The sequence below is a fragment of the Dreissena polymorpha genome, chromosome 13, assembly GCF_020536995.1.
Source record: "Dreissena polymorpha isolate Duluth1 chromosome 13, UMN_Dpol_1.0, whole genome shotgun sequence".
Classification (NCBI taxonomy): Eukaryota; Metazoa; Mollusca; class Bivalvia; order Myida; family Dreissenidae; genus Dreissena; species Dreissena polymorpha.
The window spans coordinates 32,457,680-32,477,259 of record NC_068367.1 but is presented as its reverse complement, the minus strand read 5'-3'; the positions used below and the strand labels follow the sequence as shown (position 1 = coordinate 32,477,259).

The following is a 19,580-nucleotide window of genomic DNA, read 5'->3' as shown; positions in this document are numbered from 1 at the left end:
CCTCGCAGCATGGCGACCCATTCCAAGGTCATGACCCCTAGGGTTCCCCCAGTCCTAACACCTACCTCCAAGCATGATGACTCATTCCAAGGTCATGACCCCCCAGGGTTACCCAGTCTTCACACCTACCTCCCAGCATGGCGACTCATTTCAAGGTCATGACCCCAGGGTTCCCCAGTCCTAACACCTACTTCCCAGCATGCCGATCCATTCCAAGGTCATGACCCCCAGGGTTCCCGAGTCCTAACACCTACCTCGCAGCACGGCGACCCATTCCAAGGTCATGACCCCCCAGGGTTACCCAGTCTTCACACCTACCTCCCAGCATGGCGACCCATTCCAAGGTCATGACCCCCAGGGTTCCGCCCGTCCTCACAATTGTCAGGTTGACAGCCAGGGGCCCAGTGTCTGGCTCCTCCACTGACATGCCATCAGTTGTGAACTCTGAAAGCAGGACAACAGAAGAATTTGTCACAGTGGTGTCATATCAAATAGGGGCTGTCCCTGAGAAAAATGGGTTTCATCCATTTGCATTAAGTATCACCCCAGATTAGTCTCTGCTGTCAACATCTTCCTCCAATTCTTGCTATCTAATTCTGAACACAAGTCTTTTTTATAGCATTTTAGGTTTTTCAGCCATATACCAGGCTTTCATGTTAGTAAGCGCATCTCATAAACTTTTTTAATAAAAAAACACATAAATTGTATCATAAAACAATAACACAAGGAACTCACTTGATACCTTTCTCTTTAACAAAAGAGTAATGTTGAACTTGTCATAATTATAATAGCAAGCAAACAGCTAAATGCAAACAAAAACTCAAACCAAAAGCAAACACATTGTTTACCAAAAGCTCCATTAGGATCATCTGAGGTATTGATAACGACATTGGTACTGATGGTAGTACCAAGCACCCCTCCGCCTAACACCTTATCCAACTGCACTGTGAAGGTTTCTGCCAATTCCGGCAAGGAGTCATCAATGATTCTCAGCGGAACTGCTGCCTTTGTCTCTCCTCGCCCAAGCGTCACTTGGTTTGACATGAGAATGTAATCCACGCCAGATAACGCTGTGCCATCCACTGTTTTTACTGTGACAGTCACCTGGGAGCAAATGCATGAACATGCAATGAAAATGATCTAAACAATAACATCAAGTGTAATGTATTACCCAAACACTAGCATCCAATTATATTGTACTTTGTTTCTGACTTTTATTTTGGGAATAATATAATTTTAACTCTATTTTTGGGAGTTTGTAAATTGGACTATAATTGTAAGACAAGATGCTGCTTAAATAAAACATCACCTCTCCAAATGCACCTCCAAAACGTGTCACAAACAGGAATGATTCTGTTTGGTTCTCGTAAACTGTTGGTGACTGGGGAGTCAACACCAGCTCTCCGTTGGCGTTGTCATTGCTGTAGATGATTATCTGCCCATACAAGTCTGTCTCAGTACCAAGGCGTGGCGAGTTGTCCACTGAAATGTGCAAAACAATCCAAGAACATTACATGATCAAAAACAAACAAATGAGCCACGTTCTTGGAATACTGGACTTAATAAATGTCTGTGAATGTCGTCCCTAATTAAACTATGCAGTCTGCACAGGCTAATCACGGACAATACTTTCCACCTAAACTTATTTTTCACTAAGCAGAGATTTGCTTTAAACAAAAATTATCATAAAAGCTGTAAGTGTCGCCCCTGGGGTGGTATTCCAGAAGCATCTTAAGTTAAATTTTATTTTTATCCTTAAATTGGCAATTTTTCTTAAGTGTTTCATTTCATACTGCAATAGTGAAGCATAGATAATTTCATCAAAATATGATCATTATGTCAGTGTTATTTGAGGAATACCAAAACAACATGCATGTCTTTATTTAGTAAAGAAATACAAAACATTGTAATTTTGAACTTAAGTGAAAATATTTAAGAAATGAAGATGTTTCTGAAATACGACCCCTGATTAGCCTGTGAAGACTGAAGAGAATAATCTGTGATAACCATTTTCTCACATGAATTAAGCCCTGTTTTCCCAGAACACAGCTCAATAATTTCAAAGCAAGCCATCAGAATCATTATTCAAATACACAACATGAGGTATAAAAAGTTGTTTCCTCTTATTCTACCGTACATACATTTTTTAGCTGACCCTTAACCTTTTTTCGGAATTCCAAGTAGAGATTCAATGACATTTTTTACAGTACTTTTTATTATGTTTGCTTCATGAAGTTTACATATAAATAAACAATATTACATTGAGAAGTGTTAGATATTTATAATTGGAAATCTTTGCTGAATGGTTAATTGCAATGTTTATTTTAACTTAATAAAGGAAAAAGTATGGCTGACCTAGAGTGAAAAGCAAAATACGAACAATTCATATAGAAGTTGTTGTTGTTAGCAGTGCTCTGGGAAAAAAGGGCTTAACTCTTTGCATTGTGGGAAATTTGTCGTCTGCTAAAATGTTGTCCGCTTAATTTCTAAAATTAGCATTTTCTTCGATTTTTTTCAAAGAATATTATCAGAATAGCAAACAGTTTGGATCCTGATGAGAAGCCACGTTCTGTGGCGTCTCATCTGGATCCAAACTGTTTGCAAAGGCCTTCAAAATTTGGTTCCCGCACTGAAAGGGCTTAAAGCATGTGTTAAAAGTGTTTCCAAGATTAGCCTAGATAGTCTGCACAGGTTAATCTGGGACAACACTTTCTGTTTATATGAAATCTGTTGTTTTATGAAAGTCTCTTCTAAACAAAAAGATCCAGTCTGGGTGGGTAGATCCAGTCTGGGTGGGTAGATCCAGTCTGGGTGGGTAGTGTCTATTCACAGGCTTATCTGAGAAGACACTAAGCACAGAAATATTCCAGAAAATCAAGAGGCTTAGTACAAATATAAGGGACAATTGGTATCCCATCCCTGTCAAAATTAACTATTTTTATTCATCATACCTGCTCTGATTTGTGCAGTCTCCACCAATCTGACCCCAGTCAGCCTCACATACACGACCTCGTCCTCCTCTGGAACAAGGTCTTCAAGAATTTGGAGGTTAAAGGTCGCAACTTCTTGACCCGCCATGAATCTCACTGACCCATTTACAGTCTGAAAGTCATTTAGGTCAGCTCTAGGGACTGTGGCTGGGATGTAGTGGAAGGTCTCGTTGGGGGTCAATGTTATGTAGTTGACCTCCACTGCTCCAAATGACCCACCAAGTCTGTGAATCTCCATAGCAACCACTGTATTAAATAATAAAAATTGAATTGTAGATCTTGAAAAACTATTATTTACTTAATAAACATTATGAACTTTTGATCATGTAATAAAATGCAGAGCTTTTTGATAAATATTAGATTAGAAATAATATCAAATTGATTTAAAAAGATACTTATTACCAAATAAACTAGAGTGACTATTCATTTCATACTACATTGTACTATACTGTATATTAAATCATAACTTAACTATACATTTAATAAATACCAAAGATCAACAAAGAGTAAAATTAACTATAAAAACTGTATATGAGTAAATTGGCCTCTTAATTGACCCCTTTTCTGGAAAAAACTTGGCTTGATGCATGTGTGTAAAGTGTCGTCCCCCAGGACAACACTTTCTGCCTTAACTTGATTTTCTGCTAAGGAGAGACTTCCTTAAAACAAAAATACAATTAAAGCAGAAAGTGTTGCCCCTGATAAGCCTTTGCAGACTGCACAGGCGGCAAATCTGGGTCAACACTTTATGCACATGAATTAAGCCCAGTTTTCCCACAACAAGGCTCTCATTAATGATTTACTGCTATCTAGTAAGTTCTTACATTGATTGCTCTCGTTCACAAAGACTGGTCTCATTGCAGTGGGGAACACAAACTTGCCATACGGGTCATCATTTGCAAGTATGGTGACCTCTGACCTTAGAAACTGACCCAGCTCTCCCTGAAACATCACCATGGTAACAAAAAGATTTACAATTTAAACCATGGTAACAAGAACATTGACAAGTGAAAGGGCTGAATCTGGTTCATAAATAACACTTTATGGAGTTTATTCTATATGATACATATACATATGATACAACTACTCATTTCTTTACAGGCTTATTACACTTTATCATGAAAATATCTCAGTAAAGATCAATTGAAACCTTATAAAGTTGCTTTTACATATTGTAAAAAAAATTAAGGCTCTGTTAAAATCAAAGTGATCACGCTGGTTAAGTCCTCAGTAGTGTAATGTTTGTAAACAGTTCTACTGAATTCTTATTTTTCTAGTTCTGTTAGCAAAACATTTGCCAAGTCAATAATATCGATATTTTGGCATTAAATGATAATTCTGCTCACTTAAAAATAATAGAAAATTGTGTTAAATTAAGTATTTGAACCTACATTTAAACTATATTATTGGGATTTTCACAAAATGCACCATGGTTTCTTGAAGAGCTGAATTACAATGATCTGCGAAAAAAACAATTCGATTTTTTTCCTCAAATCTTGTAAACACTGAGAAATTTAGTTGTTATTGGTATTTATTTCAATTCATTATTGCTCAGAAAGTTGTTATTATGTTGCTCTGATGCATATTAAACAATTTTCAATCATATGTTGACACCATTTTAACCCCCCCCCCCCCCCCCCTATACTATGCATTGACTGTTCCAAGGCACTGAACTGAGCTATAAACATTTTTATTTTTATGTCATGTGGTATCTATTGTCCTGTATCATATAGGCAATTGGTTACTAGCTGACTTGCCTTAAATAAAAGATTTGAGGCTGTTAATAAGAATTTCTCCCCTGATAATGTTCCTGGAGTCCTTTTATTCTTATATATATTGGGACAGAACTTCATTTTTACCTCGAGAGAGCTAAAATCTGCAACGAAAATCAACTTGTTTTTAAATCAACAGCTTTATGCTAAGTCACCTTTTACAATCTCAAAAGTAACTTCTTCAAAATACCCAGGTGAGCAAGTTCTCATGTTGGCTAAGGTATTTGCAAAGTTTTTTAACTCTAGCAGCAATACTTATTGCGTTAAATTCAACACACACACAACTTACAGACAGTTGTTAAAGCATGGACCAAGCAAAGTCTCTATGTCTGCCCTGTAAAGGGAATAAAACACACTAACCCTTGTGACAGCTATGATCTGCACCACAAAGAGTTCATCCAGCTCGGGTGCAGTATCACCCCTGACCTTCAACCCAAGGTCAGCTGTCAGTTGCTGGTTGGCAAAGGTTACGTTGCCAGAGTGGTCAACTATGTCATTGTTCTTGTCTCCAGTCACCTCCCAAGATACCACTGTCTGACCAATGCTTCCTCCAACCCTCTCAATCTTTATTATAGAGGAGAAACATATACTTTAGACCCGTTCTGGGAAAACAGGGTTTAATGCATGTTCAGGAAAACACTTTAAACGAAAAATACCATAAAAGTCAAAAGTGCCCTCTCTGATTAGCTTGTGTAGACAGCGACACTTTATGCACATGCATAAAAATGCATTTTCACAGAGAAAGCCTAAACAATAAAAAAATATTTTGCAATTTTGCATCATAACAACCTAATACAATCTTTTTTTAAACAAGGTAAAACAAGAACCAAACAAAGCAGCATAAATAGCAGCACTTTCACTGTAAGTGTATAAGTATAGAATTAATTACATAAATTTATAATAAGCCAATAAATAGCAATCAGCCAATAAAAAAAGCCTCAGAAATGTGTAGAAATTTAACATAAAGTATGTAAGTATGAAATGCCCCAAATCTGAATTTGTTGATCTTCATTAATATGAAAATCCTCCACTCTACCAACATACCTGTATAGGCACAACATTGAATCCACTATCCCCAGTCTCCATTACTTGAATCCCGCGATAATTTGGTCCAAACTGGAACACCCCAAAGGCTCCATCTGATGGCTGGATCAATACAATCACTGCCGAACCCTTTCCTAGTGCGGCTCCGCCTGAAGGGTTCAACAAGGTCACCACGAAGGTTTTCTCGTCCTCTGGGATGCTATTGTCCACTATGGTGATGTTAATGAATGCATATCGTACCTGGTCCTTCATTGTGAGCCGCCCTACAGCCGCCTAGAAGGTGTGATGTAAGGAGAACTTAGACAGAACTGGTTCAATTAAGAATTTGAGACGTGTTCTGCGAAAATGGGGCTTAAAGCATGAGAATTAAATTGCCACAGGCTAATCAGGGACTGCACTTTCCTCTTAAACTCGATTTTGGTTTTGAAGACACTCTCTTTAAAGGATGAATTCAAAAACAAGAAAGTGTTGTCCCTAATATGCCTGTGATGATCTGAGAAAATACCTTATGCACATGCTTTAAGCCTGGTTTTCCCAGAACACGGCATGTTTGTAATGGCTCTTCATATGTATACATAGATATCAAGGCTTATCACATGTGAGGTTTTTTTGCCATGTTGATCTCATGAATCTCATTAATTGTGGAATTTGCTTATAGAAATAATGGTCAGAAATCGCCATGTGAAATGAACTATATCAAATATATTTTAAGAGCTTTATTGAAAAACTGGCTTCAAAATGTAAATCAAATCCATACATCCCAAGAAAAAAGTTAACACAGATATTTAATACTAGGATGGGCATTAATCATAAACTGAATATAAGCTTTTAATTCTGCCTATCTACAATAAACCCTGAAAATATCTCTATATAGAAATAAACATAAATTTAATAATCATGACATACAAGCATGGAGCTTATTCAATGTCTGTGCTTAAGAAAAAGTGCAGGATGACCCTGAATGTCTCTCAAATTCATTAAAACTAAGGGCACAAATTTAACACTCAAAATTGCAAAATGTGAGCAAAATTCAGTTTTTTTTCTTGTTGCTCACCAAAAGATACAAGTGAAAAATATTTTAAATGGAGAAAAGTTTTTATCATCGTACACCATCACTAGCCTTTTACACAATGTGTGTATTATATTTCTAACGTCCAGCTTTCTTTTTCTTACAGAATGTTTGCTTGCTTTTCAAAAAGGTATTCCATTCAATTAAAACAGTTGGGTAAGCTTAGGGGCCACCACAGGAACATAATTTTCTTGTCAAATAAACCAAAGTGTTTAAGAAAAGATGGTATACATTGTATGGAGGAAATTGTTGATGCAAAACAGCATAAGCAGTGAGTGACAACAATAGCTCACCCTTCAGCACTATGTGCACTTATGATCTAACAAAGTAATAATGATTTATCTGACAAAATTTTTAAAACAACATTGTTGTGGTTGTTGTTTTTTGTTAATTAGTAACAGCTCCAAATCAATATCATTGTATAGTGTTACAGTATTATTTCAAACAATATTTCAACACAATGCATAACACCATAAAAATAAAGCCAAGAACCACTTCCCATTACACATAAAATATTGCAACATATTACCTCTGTATTGTTCTGTCACACAAGTAATAAAATAAATAATTTGTTAAGGCATATTAAGTACAATCTTTGAACCAATGGCAACCAATGGCATCATAAAAAGTCAATAAATGTTAATCAATGTTTTTAAAAAATTACACTTTAATTTAGTTTATAATTGGTTTCAAATAAGATAAAACATATTAAATGTGTAATTATATTACATTCTACAAGAACTGGTGATAGCTTTATTAGTTCAACAATAAACACATTCACAATTGCCTGATTTCTACATTAATCATTAATTATTTCATTAAAGTTCTATTTTGTCCCTGAATTTATAATAGTGGATATGGGTTGTATTGAAACTTTAAAAGCTTTTCATCAGAAACAGAACTTTAATGCATTACCAACATAAAATAAAATCTTTGAAAGTATGAATCAATAAATCATACATCATCTAACTTGCCAAGTGTTAAATTCAACATTGCCAATTTCACAAGTTCACATAAAAGGCAAAATGGTTACTTTACAATTTCACCATCATTAGCATTTAAATGGACACAAATGTCTCCAGGACAAAGAATGTTGCGGCACTCATTCAAAATATGGGAAAAAGAGCAAAGCAGCTTTTTCATTGCACTTATCAGCATTTAGATCATGAATATATTATGAAAATTCAAGGTATTTATGTAAACAGTGTCAAATCATTTGCATGATGGATACATCTAGAAGTTATTGAGGAAAATAGGACCATACAAAAAAGGAAGTCACTAAAAACAAGTGATAGGTACTGTTCTATATAATAGCATTATGTTTAGATTTGTGTGTGTAAATAAGTGTTGAACTTAAAAAAGGACATCAACACATTCATGGAGACAAACAAAGGATAGGAAGATCACTGAACAATTTTTTTTATTTATATCAGATGTTACAAACTCTACCCAACAAAATGATGAAAAGTTTAGTGTTCATTTTTTCAAACCTTTTGTATCTAAAAATGGCTTACATTACCATGGCCAATGAACACCAGAGTTGTAAACTAAACATTGAAGGCTGCAACTACAAACTGACATTGGTTCCCAGTGATGACCAATGTCAAGGTCACAATCAAACCAGGTCAAGGTCACAGAGGGCGGTAACCAATAGCAACAGCGAGATTGCAGAAATTCTCCAGGAGCTAAAAACTACATCGGAGAGATACAAGAAACTGGAATACAAACTCACGAAAGACATGAAGCAGCTTGGAAAACGGGTGTTACGGGGAGCAAGAAAACTGGAGACAATGATTAAGAAACAGCAAACAACGGACACAAGATCCGGTGTAAAGGATTGTCCGCAGGGTTTTATTGTGGTGGACAATTGGTTGAGCTGTTACATGATTTCCACGTTTAATACCAGCATGTATGAGGCAAGGGAGATCTGTCTTGCCCTTGGCAGTGACCTGGTATCCCTGGAGACCTCACAGGAACACCATCTCCTGTCCTACCTTGTTAGAAATAACCCTAGTAAGTGGTTTTTCTGTACTTTTTACAACTATTTAAAAAGAATGTTGATCTACATAAATTATATCATATCTAAGAGTAACTTTTGTAAAGATTAAATTATGATTAGTTCTTAATATTACCTGTAATTAACTTTAAACGTTTTTTCAGGTGTGAATGGTCAAAATTATTAACTGTACATCATTTTAGACTGTTTTTGTGTGTGTGGTAAGTCCTTAGGATAAATGGTAATTCATTAAAACTGTATGCAGGTGTGTTAAATAAACAAAATTACACGCAATTCATGTTATTAGCATCAGTATTAATATTGAAAGTCCAACTGATATTTCCTACTAATAATCTCACAAGAACAGTTTTAAGTGTCCATACCTTGATATATACTCTTATCAAGGCATACATGGACATTATAATGTTGTCCCAGACACTCATTTTTTGAATGCTTTCCTGCGATAAATATGGAAAATTAGTGATTTAAAACTGGTAATTCACTGTTTCAAACAGTGAAATATAACAGTGACTTTCAAAATACTAACAAATGATAGACGTTTAAATACAAAGACACTTTGCATGTATTATAAGATTGTCAATTTTTATCCAGTAGTGATCAAAGAAAAAAAATATTTTCTGATTATTTGTTACTAAACATTGATAGTGACAGAAACCAACAAAATTTATGTAGTTTATAAGAGCCCTCAGAAAACTGGGTTTCATGCATGTTTGTAAAGTGTTGTCCCAGATTAGCCTGTGCAGTCTGTACAGGCTGATCAGGGACAATACTTTCCATTAAACAAAATATATTTAAAAGCAGAATGTGTCGTCCCTGATTAGCTAGTGCAGACTGCACATGCTAATCTGGGACAAGACAGTACACACATGCATGAGTCCCATTTCCCCAAAGAGAGGCTTGTGTATGGAAAACAGTCCCTTCATCATTTCAGTCTATGCGGATATTTCAGACTGGTTTTGTCATTACATCCTAAGCCAGTATTTCAGGCTGGTTTTGTCATTTCAGCCAATGCAGGTATGCCAGGCTGGTGGACTAGCGGCACCTTCATCACGGCCACCAAGCAGTGGATGTGGACGCCTGGGTCAGACCCGCGACCCGTCACGTACCGAATGTGGGCGCCAAAAGAGCCGAACGAGGAACATGCCCTTGACCTACTTTGCCTCATGATGCTGAGGCTGGACAACTTACAGTGGCACGACCAGCTCTGCACAGACCACTATAACTTCATCTGTGAGAAGTCTCTCGCATAACTTCAAACTTGTGCAGTTTTTGTAACATAATAATTATGTTTATCAAAATATTTGTAATAATTTTATGATTTCAAGGTAAAAATTGTGTAGGTTTTTTTAGCATAAAAACGTTGTTTCTCTAACTGTTGATAATACATTTATGATTTCAAGGCCAATATTTAAGAACTGAAAAGCATTTTCCTGTGTTTCATTGGTGTACAAACTGTTCCTAACAACTACACTTAATGTGCATAAATGCAGACAATTTTATAAATACAAATTTTTGTTTTAGACACTTGTGTTATCATAGTTTTTGGTTGGTAACTATAACATGAGAAAGGTTGTTTCTATTCACTTATACTTCTTAAATTGTTTATCAACAAAGACTTCTCACACATTATTAATCAAGTAAGACTTCTAACAAAAAGGAAATATCCAAGTGTGCAATTACATTAGGCTGGGAAAACAGGGCTAAATGCACTTGTGGTAAGTGTTGTCTCGAGAATAGCCTGGGCTTCACAGGGACAACACTATCCGCCTAAAGTGGATTTTTATTTAGATGAGACTTCCTTTAAACAAAGGCTTAAAGCAAATTAATTAAACCAAGCTTTCCCAAAAACGTGCTCAAAGTATTACATCCAGAAATTGATAATTGCTTTTCTCGTAAAGGATAATGTAACAACATTGATTGATTTTCATGTTTTTTGAGAGATTTCAATTACAAGTTGCTCAATGTTGTTCTTACCACACCATTTGTGCATTTAATAAGTGAGTTAACCTAATAACGAACAATACACTTCAGCAAATGGCATTGACCATTGTAACTTTATTTGTGAAAGGTCTTTTACGTTGCATTACACATCTATGTGTGGATCTGGAGCAATAAACATTTATTGTGTCTGAACTTGACAAATATCCACTGGTTCCTTTGTTAAACATTCTTAAAATCACACGAACTTTAAGAGTTGTTTTCTTAACATTTGGATTTAAAGATGACATAGCCCACCTTACTAAACACTGCACAACAAAGCTTGAAATACAATGCAATTTAATAAAGTTTTATTTCCAGGCATCATCTCTTTGATAAATATTTTAAAGTGATAATATTTATTTCATTTGAAGGTTTTGAATATCCTTTCATTTAGGAACATAATAATCATGAATGTCTATTTTATTTGAGCTACAAAAACAGTAACTACAACTGACCCTCGTTCTGTGAAAACTGGGCTACATGCATGCAAAGGAGGGAATCCCGTTTTTTTTTTAAATATATATGCTTTACTAAAAAAAAATTTATATATATGTAAATATTTGCTATAATAGTATTTCTATTATAGCATATATATATATATATTTTTTTATTTTTTTTTAGTAAAGCATATATATTTAAAAAAAAACGGGATTCCCTCCTTTGTATCTGATAAGCCTCAGCTGCCTGCAAAGGTTAACCAAAGACAACACTTTCCACTCTTATGGAATTATTTGTTTTTGTATAAACACATTATTTTCTAAAGGAATATCCAGTCCGGGTGGAAAGTATAATCCCTGATTAGCCTGTGTGGACTGCGCAGGCTAATCTGATAAACACTTAAAGCATATTCATAAAGCACAGTTATCCCAGAGCAAGGGTAAAATAGTCAACACCACATTACTCACTGTGTAATCCACTGGAGTTTTCCCGCTGCTCTTGGCACTACCGTCTGTGGTTCTCCACTCTACAGTTATCTCACCTGTGTAGCCCATGGCACGCACCACTAGCAGCCGGGCCACGCCCGATTCCTCTCGCACTCGGACCTGAAATAGAAATGTTGTATTATATTTCAGAAGAACATGAAACAATATGTCAAACTTTATGTGCAAAAGTTCAAGAGAATCCCTTTCATAGCGTTTACTAGTATTGTTTTGTTTACATTACACTGAAATTGTGAGTGTTTTTATGTGCCTCAAAAGTGAGAAGTATTTTGATGGAATTTAGTCTGCATGGATCTAAAATGGATTTTCATGATAATCCTCTCTTTCCAACTCGATGTCAGTCTGACAGTATTTCCACTCATAAAATTGTGTATTGCCTCGCAAAATCTCTGACAGTTATGATCCAAATTTGATTAAATTTCTTTTATTTTATGCTTTCTTTGGTTTATAGATAAATATCAATAAAATGTAAACCAATAATTTACTGTTTCAAACTGTAAAAATTAAGAGTGAAAATTATCAATTATTTTCACTGTTACACTGTGAAATGATGTTGTTTTCATAAGGTTGCAATATCATTTTATCAGCAAATATACAAAAATAATCATTTGTAAACATAAAATAAAAAGAAAATTAGTTGAATTAAATACAAAATCGATTTTATTTCACCCATGATTATAAAAAAACATTCTATGATCACTCTTGAATTAAAATCAATATTCCAACAAAGCCAATAAATATCCTCTAAATATAGCATTCCTAAGGTTGCAAATCCGCATCCTTGGTAGATTGTTCTGGTCCCATGATTTTTTAAGAACTACATTGTATTGCCCTTTGATAATTAATGTGCTACTTTTTTCCAATTGAGATCTCAGACACTTATGAATGGAAGTTGGTTAAACTTGATGAGCAGCATCCCTTAAGGGTGGCCATGTGCCTCCTTGTCAGGTCATTCCAGTCAAATTATTGTTTTAGGGAGTTATTGCCCTTTGATTATTTATATGTGATTTTGTAATGAATCTATAGTTTATGGGACAGGTATCAGGAAGTAATGATCTGAATTGCCTGAAATTGTGTATGCACTTTCCTTTTAGAATGGACCTGTACAAATTGTCTTGTCATTCCCCCCAATTGGCTTGTCAGTGCGTTGTTGCAATTTGAATAATAATTCCTTTCTGAATTTGATCTTGGACACTTATGATCCAAATGTTATGAAACATCGTATGCAGCATACCTATGGATTGGAAATGCATATAATTTCAGGTTGCTCCGCTCAAATTAATGTTCGGGCAGTAATAGCCCTTTGATTTATTATATGACATGTATTAACCCGTTGCATGCTGGGAAATTTGTCGTCTGCTAAAATGTTGTCTGCTAAATTTCTAAAATTAGCAATTTTCTTCGATGTTTTTCCAAAGAATACTATCAGAATAGCAAACAGTTTGGATCCTGATGAGACGCCATGTTTTGTGGCGTCTAATCTGGATCCAAACTGTTTGCAAAGGCCTTCAAAATCCGGTTCCAGCGCTCAAAGGGTTAATGAATCCTACTTTCCAGTGTAGGATCACAGAAACTACTGATCAGGTATTGATGAATAGTTATATGCAGTATCCCTAGGTGGACATGCACATATTATTATACCATTCCCTTCACTGAGTGTTCAGGGATTTATTTTGCCCTGAACAATTATCTGTTTTTAAAAAGTAAATAATCTAGGGAAGGCCCCTTTAATTTGTATGCCTCCATCCTTTGAAAAAATGTGCCCCCCCCCCCACCCCAATGTTTTTATTAGCCATTGATTGTCCTTGTATAGATAAACAAGAAGCATTACTTAATATTGAATCCAAATAATTGTTAATAAAGAAATACCTCATGGAATGTAAGCTAAATGGATAATTTGATATAAGTACTTCAGTGAAAACAGCTCATTGAGTAACTTACGATATTCAAAATTTACCATCCGACGATTTTTTCACTGAAAGAGAATACCCTGCCCCTTTTAAGGTCCCCCCAGCCATTTTTAGTCTGGATTAATCCCACACTATCACACTATTTTGCATATCTGCACACCCATACTAAGTATATTTTGCATATGGAATAGTAAAATCAAAATTAACTTTAATAATTTTTAATGTTTTGAACACTTTTTTAGTTCTGATACTATTGCAGGTACAATGCTAAATTTTGGTAGTTGTTTTCCACAGCAAAGTATTGTAACTGAAGTAACGATAGTTTTGCATGAAAAATATCATCAAAATATTACGAATGTTTAGTTGCAAAACTATTGTAAATTCAATTACTATTGTAATTCTCAACTGCTATACATAAAAAAGACTTGTCCACGTTAATTTTTGATAATTTTTATAATCATTTTCTGAAAATAGTGGAGTTACGATACTTTTGCGCGGAGCCGACAACTTGTTAAGTATAGCATACCGTTGGAGACTCGAGCATTGGTTCTATGTAAGGATCATTTGGTAACGGTGGAACACCATCTGGCTTAAACTGGAGCAACCCGTTCAGAAAGTCATTCTCTGTCATGACAACCGTGGAATTACTGTTGGCCGGATCTATGCTAGCTCCACTGGCATTGGTGGTGCCAACTTTGTTGTCTTCCGTGGAAATGTTAATAAGACGAATAACGTAGGTCTCTATGGGTTCAGGAATACTGTCATCCAAAAGTTTCACAGAGAAGTCCTATAAATGAATATGTAAACCATCATTCAATGTAATTCATAGTATAAGAAATCATTACTTTCACTGTTAATAAATATTGCAAGAAAAATAACAGAACATACATGACATTTGCAACTTTTTTTTCCCATAAAAAACAATGCATTTGATTATTAATAAAAATAAGTTTAACTGTTTTGCTCAGAAAAAAAAGGTTTGTTTATGAACAGAACAGAGCAGAAGGTGTATTCATATAACGTGAACAAGTCCAGTTCTTCATTATATATTCAATACTGACAATGTATTAGCAAAAAGCACATGCACATTAATGCAAAAGTGACAAAAAAAGTGTACAATAACGTGTTAAAAATGCACAATGGCCATTATATTACTCATCATTTGTATTAAATGCCTCAGTTCTCATTTAAAAAAAGCATTTTTACAATATATGGCGAGTTAAGTCAGAACCTTAATGTTAGTATTTGTTAACAAAAGAATAAAATTATGCTTTAAATGGTTATGTTTAAAAGAATAACCTTTGTCCTTTCCCCAGCAGCAAACACAACCTGTCCGGTATATTCAACAAAGTCCTGGGTTGCCAAGGTAACCTGACTCCCTATCAACTGGTACACTGACCAGGTCACGATGACCTGACCGTCGTCACCACGTTGCCTAGCAACAGTGCATGTAATGGTGGCAGCCTCAGTAGAGGGTGAGGGGGGTTGGCAGGGTTGTGGGAAATAAAACAGCCCATTGGCATTGTCACTCTTTAAAACTGAAACAAAAATATTGTAGCTCTTCAAAACTGAAACCAAAACATTGTAGCTCCTCATAATTTAAACCAAAAAAATGAAATTGAAAAACAAACGGGCATTTTTTACAACATAACTTTGAAATATGCATATATACAAATATTTTCTTGCATGGGAAGTGCTACTTAGCAGCAAAGAAAAGTACTCTTGTTAACAGAACCACTTAAAAAGTGAGGAAGTTCATGACCTATTTCAGGGAAATGACCATTATACATGTCCTTTCATGGATAAATTCAAAAAGAGCCAGGATATTACAATATCGGTGACACACTTTGGTAGGTTGTCTTCATTAACTTTTACCTTAATCATGAAGCTCACTGCAACAGCAAGTAAAATTTGAAAATTCATCAAAAAAAGAAAAAAAAATTCAAACTTGAAATTTCAGTTCAACAAATCAGCCATGCTTTCGGATAACCAGGGCTCTATGCATGTGCGTAACATTTAGTCCCAGTTTAGCCTGTGCAGTCCAAACAGGCTTATCAGGAACAACACTTTCCGAATTTTTGTATAAAAGTTGCTTTTACATGAAAATCCAGTCCAGGCAGAAAGTGTCCTCCCTGCTTAGCCTGCACAGATTGCACAAGCTAATATGGGACAACACTTTATGAGCATGTATTCAGCGCAGCTCAAGTAAATGCCACTAACTAGTAATGGTTGCCACAGCATCAACACCAGACAGAGTAGCTCCCCCTTTTGCCTGTATCAGCCTCACAGTGAACACTTCCTCCCCCTCCTCCTCAGTGTCCTGCAGAGAGGAGAGGTCAATCCTGCCCTCTCTCAGACCCTCCAGATACGTGATGTAGCCGGATATCGTGGTAAGGTCAGTCCGGGCTGGGGTCTCATACAGCTCCTGGATCTCACTGAAATAGTGTGGCAATCTGTTTAATTGCATGCTTTATAATAACCAATTAGCAAACAATTCAGAAATAAGCTGCATTCTGGGAAAATGGGACTTAATACAAAAGCCTAAAGTGTCTTTCCTGATTAGCCTGTGCATTTAGAACAGGCTAATCAGGGAGGACACTATCTGCTTACCGGATATCTAGTTTAGATGGAAAGTGTCGTTCCTGATTAGCCTGTGTTAACTGCATCTAGATCATCTAGATAAAACTTCTGACCAAGTTTGGTGAAGTTTGGATGAAAACTACTTGAATTAGAGAGTGGACAACATGTTGAATGTTTAAAACGCATTAAGTGACCCTGTGACCTAGTTTTTGACCCCGCATGACCCATATTAAAACTTAACCTAGACATCATCTAGATAAAACTTATGACCAAGTTTGGTGAAGATCGGATGAAAAAACTTGAATAAGAGAGCGGACACTTAATATGGACCGACTGACTGACAGACCAGACCGACAGACAAGTTCACTCCTATATACCCCCTAAACTTTGTTTGTGGGGGTATAATAAAATAGTTTGGTAAAAGTTTGATTCGATTTGCAATATTGACATATTGCATTTTGCCTGGATCTGTCTCAAAGATATGCCATTCAATCTATTCTGAAAGTTAAATCAACAAAAATTATCATTAACATTTATTAAAAGAAATGAATACATGCGTTTTTCATGCTTAAAAAGGGTATAATTTTGAACATGTTGAACTGTTGGTTGTCATTGCTAAATACTCTCATAGTCTCTGAGCATTTTCTCTACTTGAACATAAGTTAAAGTGTATTTATCCTTGCAACTTACAATACTCTTGAGAGCCTCGTTTGGAAAATCTGGGCTTCAAGTGTTGTCCAATATTAGGCTGTGTAGTCTACACAGGGGGCTTCAAGTGTTGTCCCATATTAGGCTGTGTAGTCTACACAGTCGGCTTCAAGTGTTGTCCCATATTAGGCTGTGTAGTCTACACAGGGGGCTTCAAGTGTTGTCCCATATTAGGCTGTGTAGTCTACACAGGGGGCTTCAAGTGTTGTCCCATAATAGGCTGTGTAGTCTACACAGGGGCTTCAAGTGTTGCCCCATATTAGGCTGTGTAGTCTACACAGGGGGCTTCAAGTGTTGTCCCATATTAGGCTGTGTAGTCTACACATGGGGGCTTTAAGTGTTGTCCCATATTAGGCTGTGTAGTCTACACAGGGGCTTCAAGTGTTGTCCCATATTAGGCTGTGTAGTCTACACAGGGGCTTCCAGTGTTGTCCCATATTAGGTTGTGTAGTCTACACAGGGGGCTTCAAGTGTTGTCCCATATTAGGCTGTGTAGTCTACACAGGGGGCTTCAAGTGTTGTCCCATATTAGGCTGTGTAGTCTACAAAGGGGGCTTCAAGGGTTGTCCCATATTAGGCTGTGTAGTCTACACAGAGGGCTTCAAGTGTTGTCCCACATTAGGTTGTGTAGTCTACACAGGGGGCTTCAAGTGTTGTCCCATATTAGGCTGTGTAGTCTACACAGGGGGCTTCAAGTGTTGTCCCATATTAGGCTGTGTAGTCTACACAGGGGGCTTCAAGTGTTGTCCCATATTAGGCTGTGCAGTCTACACAGGGGGCTTCAAGTGTTGTCCCATATTAACCTGTGTAGTCTACACAGAGGGGCTTCAAGTGTTGTCCCATATTAGGCTGTGTAGTCTACATAGGGGGCTTCAAGTGTTGTCCCATATTAGGCTGTGTAGTCTACACAGGGGGCTTCAAGTGTTGTCCCATATTAGGCTGTGTAGTCTACACAGGGGCTTCAAGTGTTGTCCCATATAAGGCTGTGTAGTCTACACAGGGGGCTTCAAGTGTTGTCCCATATTAGGCTGTGTAGTCTACACAGGGGGGCTTCAAGTGTTGTCCCATATTAGGCTGTGTAGTCTACACAGGTGGCTTCAAGTGTTGTCCCATATTAGGCTGTGTAGTCTACACAGGGGGCTTCAAGTGTTGTCCCATATTAGGCTGTGTAGTCTAGACAGGGGCTTCAAGTGTTGTCCCATATTAGGTTGTGTAGTCTACACAGGGGGCTTCAAGTGTTGTCCCATATTAGGCTGTGTAGTCTACACAGGGGGCTTCAAGTGTTGTCCCATATTAGGCTGTGTAGTCTACACAGGGGGCTTCAAGTGTTGTCCCATATTAACCTGTGTAGTCTACACAGGGGGCTTGAAGTGTTGTCCCATATAAGGCTGTGTAGTCTACACAGGGGGCTTCAAGTGTTGTTCCATATTAGGCTGTGCAGTCTACACAGAGGGCTTCAAGTGTTGTCCCATATTAACCTGTGTAGTCTACACAGAGGGGCTTCAAGTGTTGTCCCATATTAGGCTGTGTAGTCTACATAGGGGGCTTCAAGTGTTGTCCCATATTAGGCTGTGTAGTCTACACAGGGGGCTTCAAGTGTTGTCCCATATTAGGCTGTGTAGTCTACACAGGGGCTTCGAGTGTTGTCCCATATTAGGCTGTGTAGTCTACACAGGGGGCTTCAAGTGTTGTCCCATATTAGGCTGTGTAGTCTACACAGGGGGGCTTCAAGTGTTGTCCCATATTAGGCTGTGTAGTCTACACAGGCGGCTTCAAGTGTTGTCCCATATTAGGCTGTGTAGTCTACACAGGGGGCTTCAAGTGTTGTCCCATATTAGGCTGTGTAGTCTAGACAGGGGCTTCAAGTGTTGTCCCATATTAGGTTGTGTAGTCTACACAGGGGGCTTCAAGTGTTGTCCCATATTAGGCTGTGTAGTCTACACAGGGGGCTTCAAGTGTTGTCCCATATTAGGCTGTGTAGTCTACACAGGGGGCTTCAAGTGTTGTCCCATATTAACCTGTGTAGTCTACACAGGGGGCTTCAAGTGTTGTCCCATATTAGGCTGTGTAGTCTACACATGGGGGCTTCAAGTGTTGTCCCATATTAGGCTGTGTAGTCTATACAGGGGGCTTCAAGTGTTGTCCCATATTAGGCTGTGTAGTCTACACAGGGGGCTTCAAGTGTTGTCCCATATTAGGCTGTGTAGTCTACACACGGGGGCTTCAAGTGTTGTCCCATATGTGGCTGTGTAGTCTACACAGGGGCTTCAAGGGTTGTCCCATATTAGGCTGTGTAGTCTACACAGGGGGCTTCAAGTGTTGTCCCATATTAGGCTGTGTAGTCTACACAGGGGGCTTCAAGTGTTGTCCCATATTAGGCTGTGTAGTCTACACAGGGGGCTTCAAGTGTTGTCCCATATTAGGCTGTGCAGTCTACACAGGGGGCTTCGAGTGTTGTCCCATATTAGGCTGTGTAGTCTACACAGGGGGCTTCAAGTGTTGTCCCATATTAGGCTGTGTAGTCTACACATGGGGGCTTCAAGTGTTGTCCCATATTAGGCTGTGTAGT

General features: G+C 37.2%; 2 protein-coding genes across 2 annotated transcripts in view; one reads left to right on the top strand and one right to left on the bottom strand.

Annotated features, from left to right (window-relative positions):
• Window positions 1-19,580, bottom strand: part of LOC127854560 (adhesion G-protein coupled receptor V1-like) — a 148,356-nt gene that overhangs the window by 104,061 nt on the left and 24,715 nt on the right. The window contains exons 26-36 of the mRNA XM_052389623.1: window positions 15,944-16,158; window positions 15,023-15,261; window positions 14,250-14,510; window positions 11,778-11,915; window positions 5,807-6,079; window positions 5,123-5,326; window positions 3,815-3,932; window positions 2,952-3,236; window positions 1,310-1,482; window positions 849-1,104; window positions 319-444 (exon numbers count right to left, since the gene is read on the bottom strand). Coding sequence (XP_052245583.1) covers window positions 319-444; window positions 849-1,104; window positions 1,310-1,482; window positions 2,952-3,236; window positions 3,815-3,932; window positions 5,123-5,326; window positions 5,807-6,079; window positions 11,778-11,915; window positions 14,250-14,510; window positions 15,023-15,261; window positions 15,944-16,158 — 2,288 coding nt within the window. The remainder of the gene's footprint in view (window positions 1-318; window positions 445-848; window positions 1,105-1,309; window positions 1,483-2,951; window positions 3,237-3,814; window positions 3,933-5,122; window positions 5,327-5,806; window positions 6,080-11,777; window positions 11,916-14,249; window positions 14,511-15,022; window positions 15,262-15,943; window positions 16,159-19,580) is intronic.
• Window positions 8,291-10,676, top strand: LOC127855588 (lectin BRA-2-like). Its single transcript, XM_052391328.1, has 2 exons — window positions 8,291-8,888; window positions 9,898-10,676. Exons 1-2 carry the CDS (start codon window positions 8,309-8,311, stop codon window positions 10,140-10,142), a joined length of 825 nt encoding a protein of 274 aa, XP_052247288.1. The 5' UTR covers window positions 8,291-8,308; the 3' UTR covers window positions 10,143-10,676.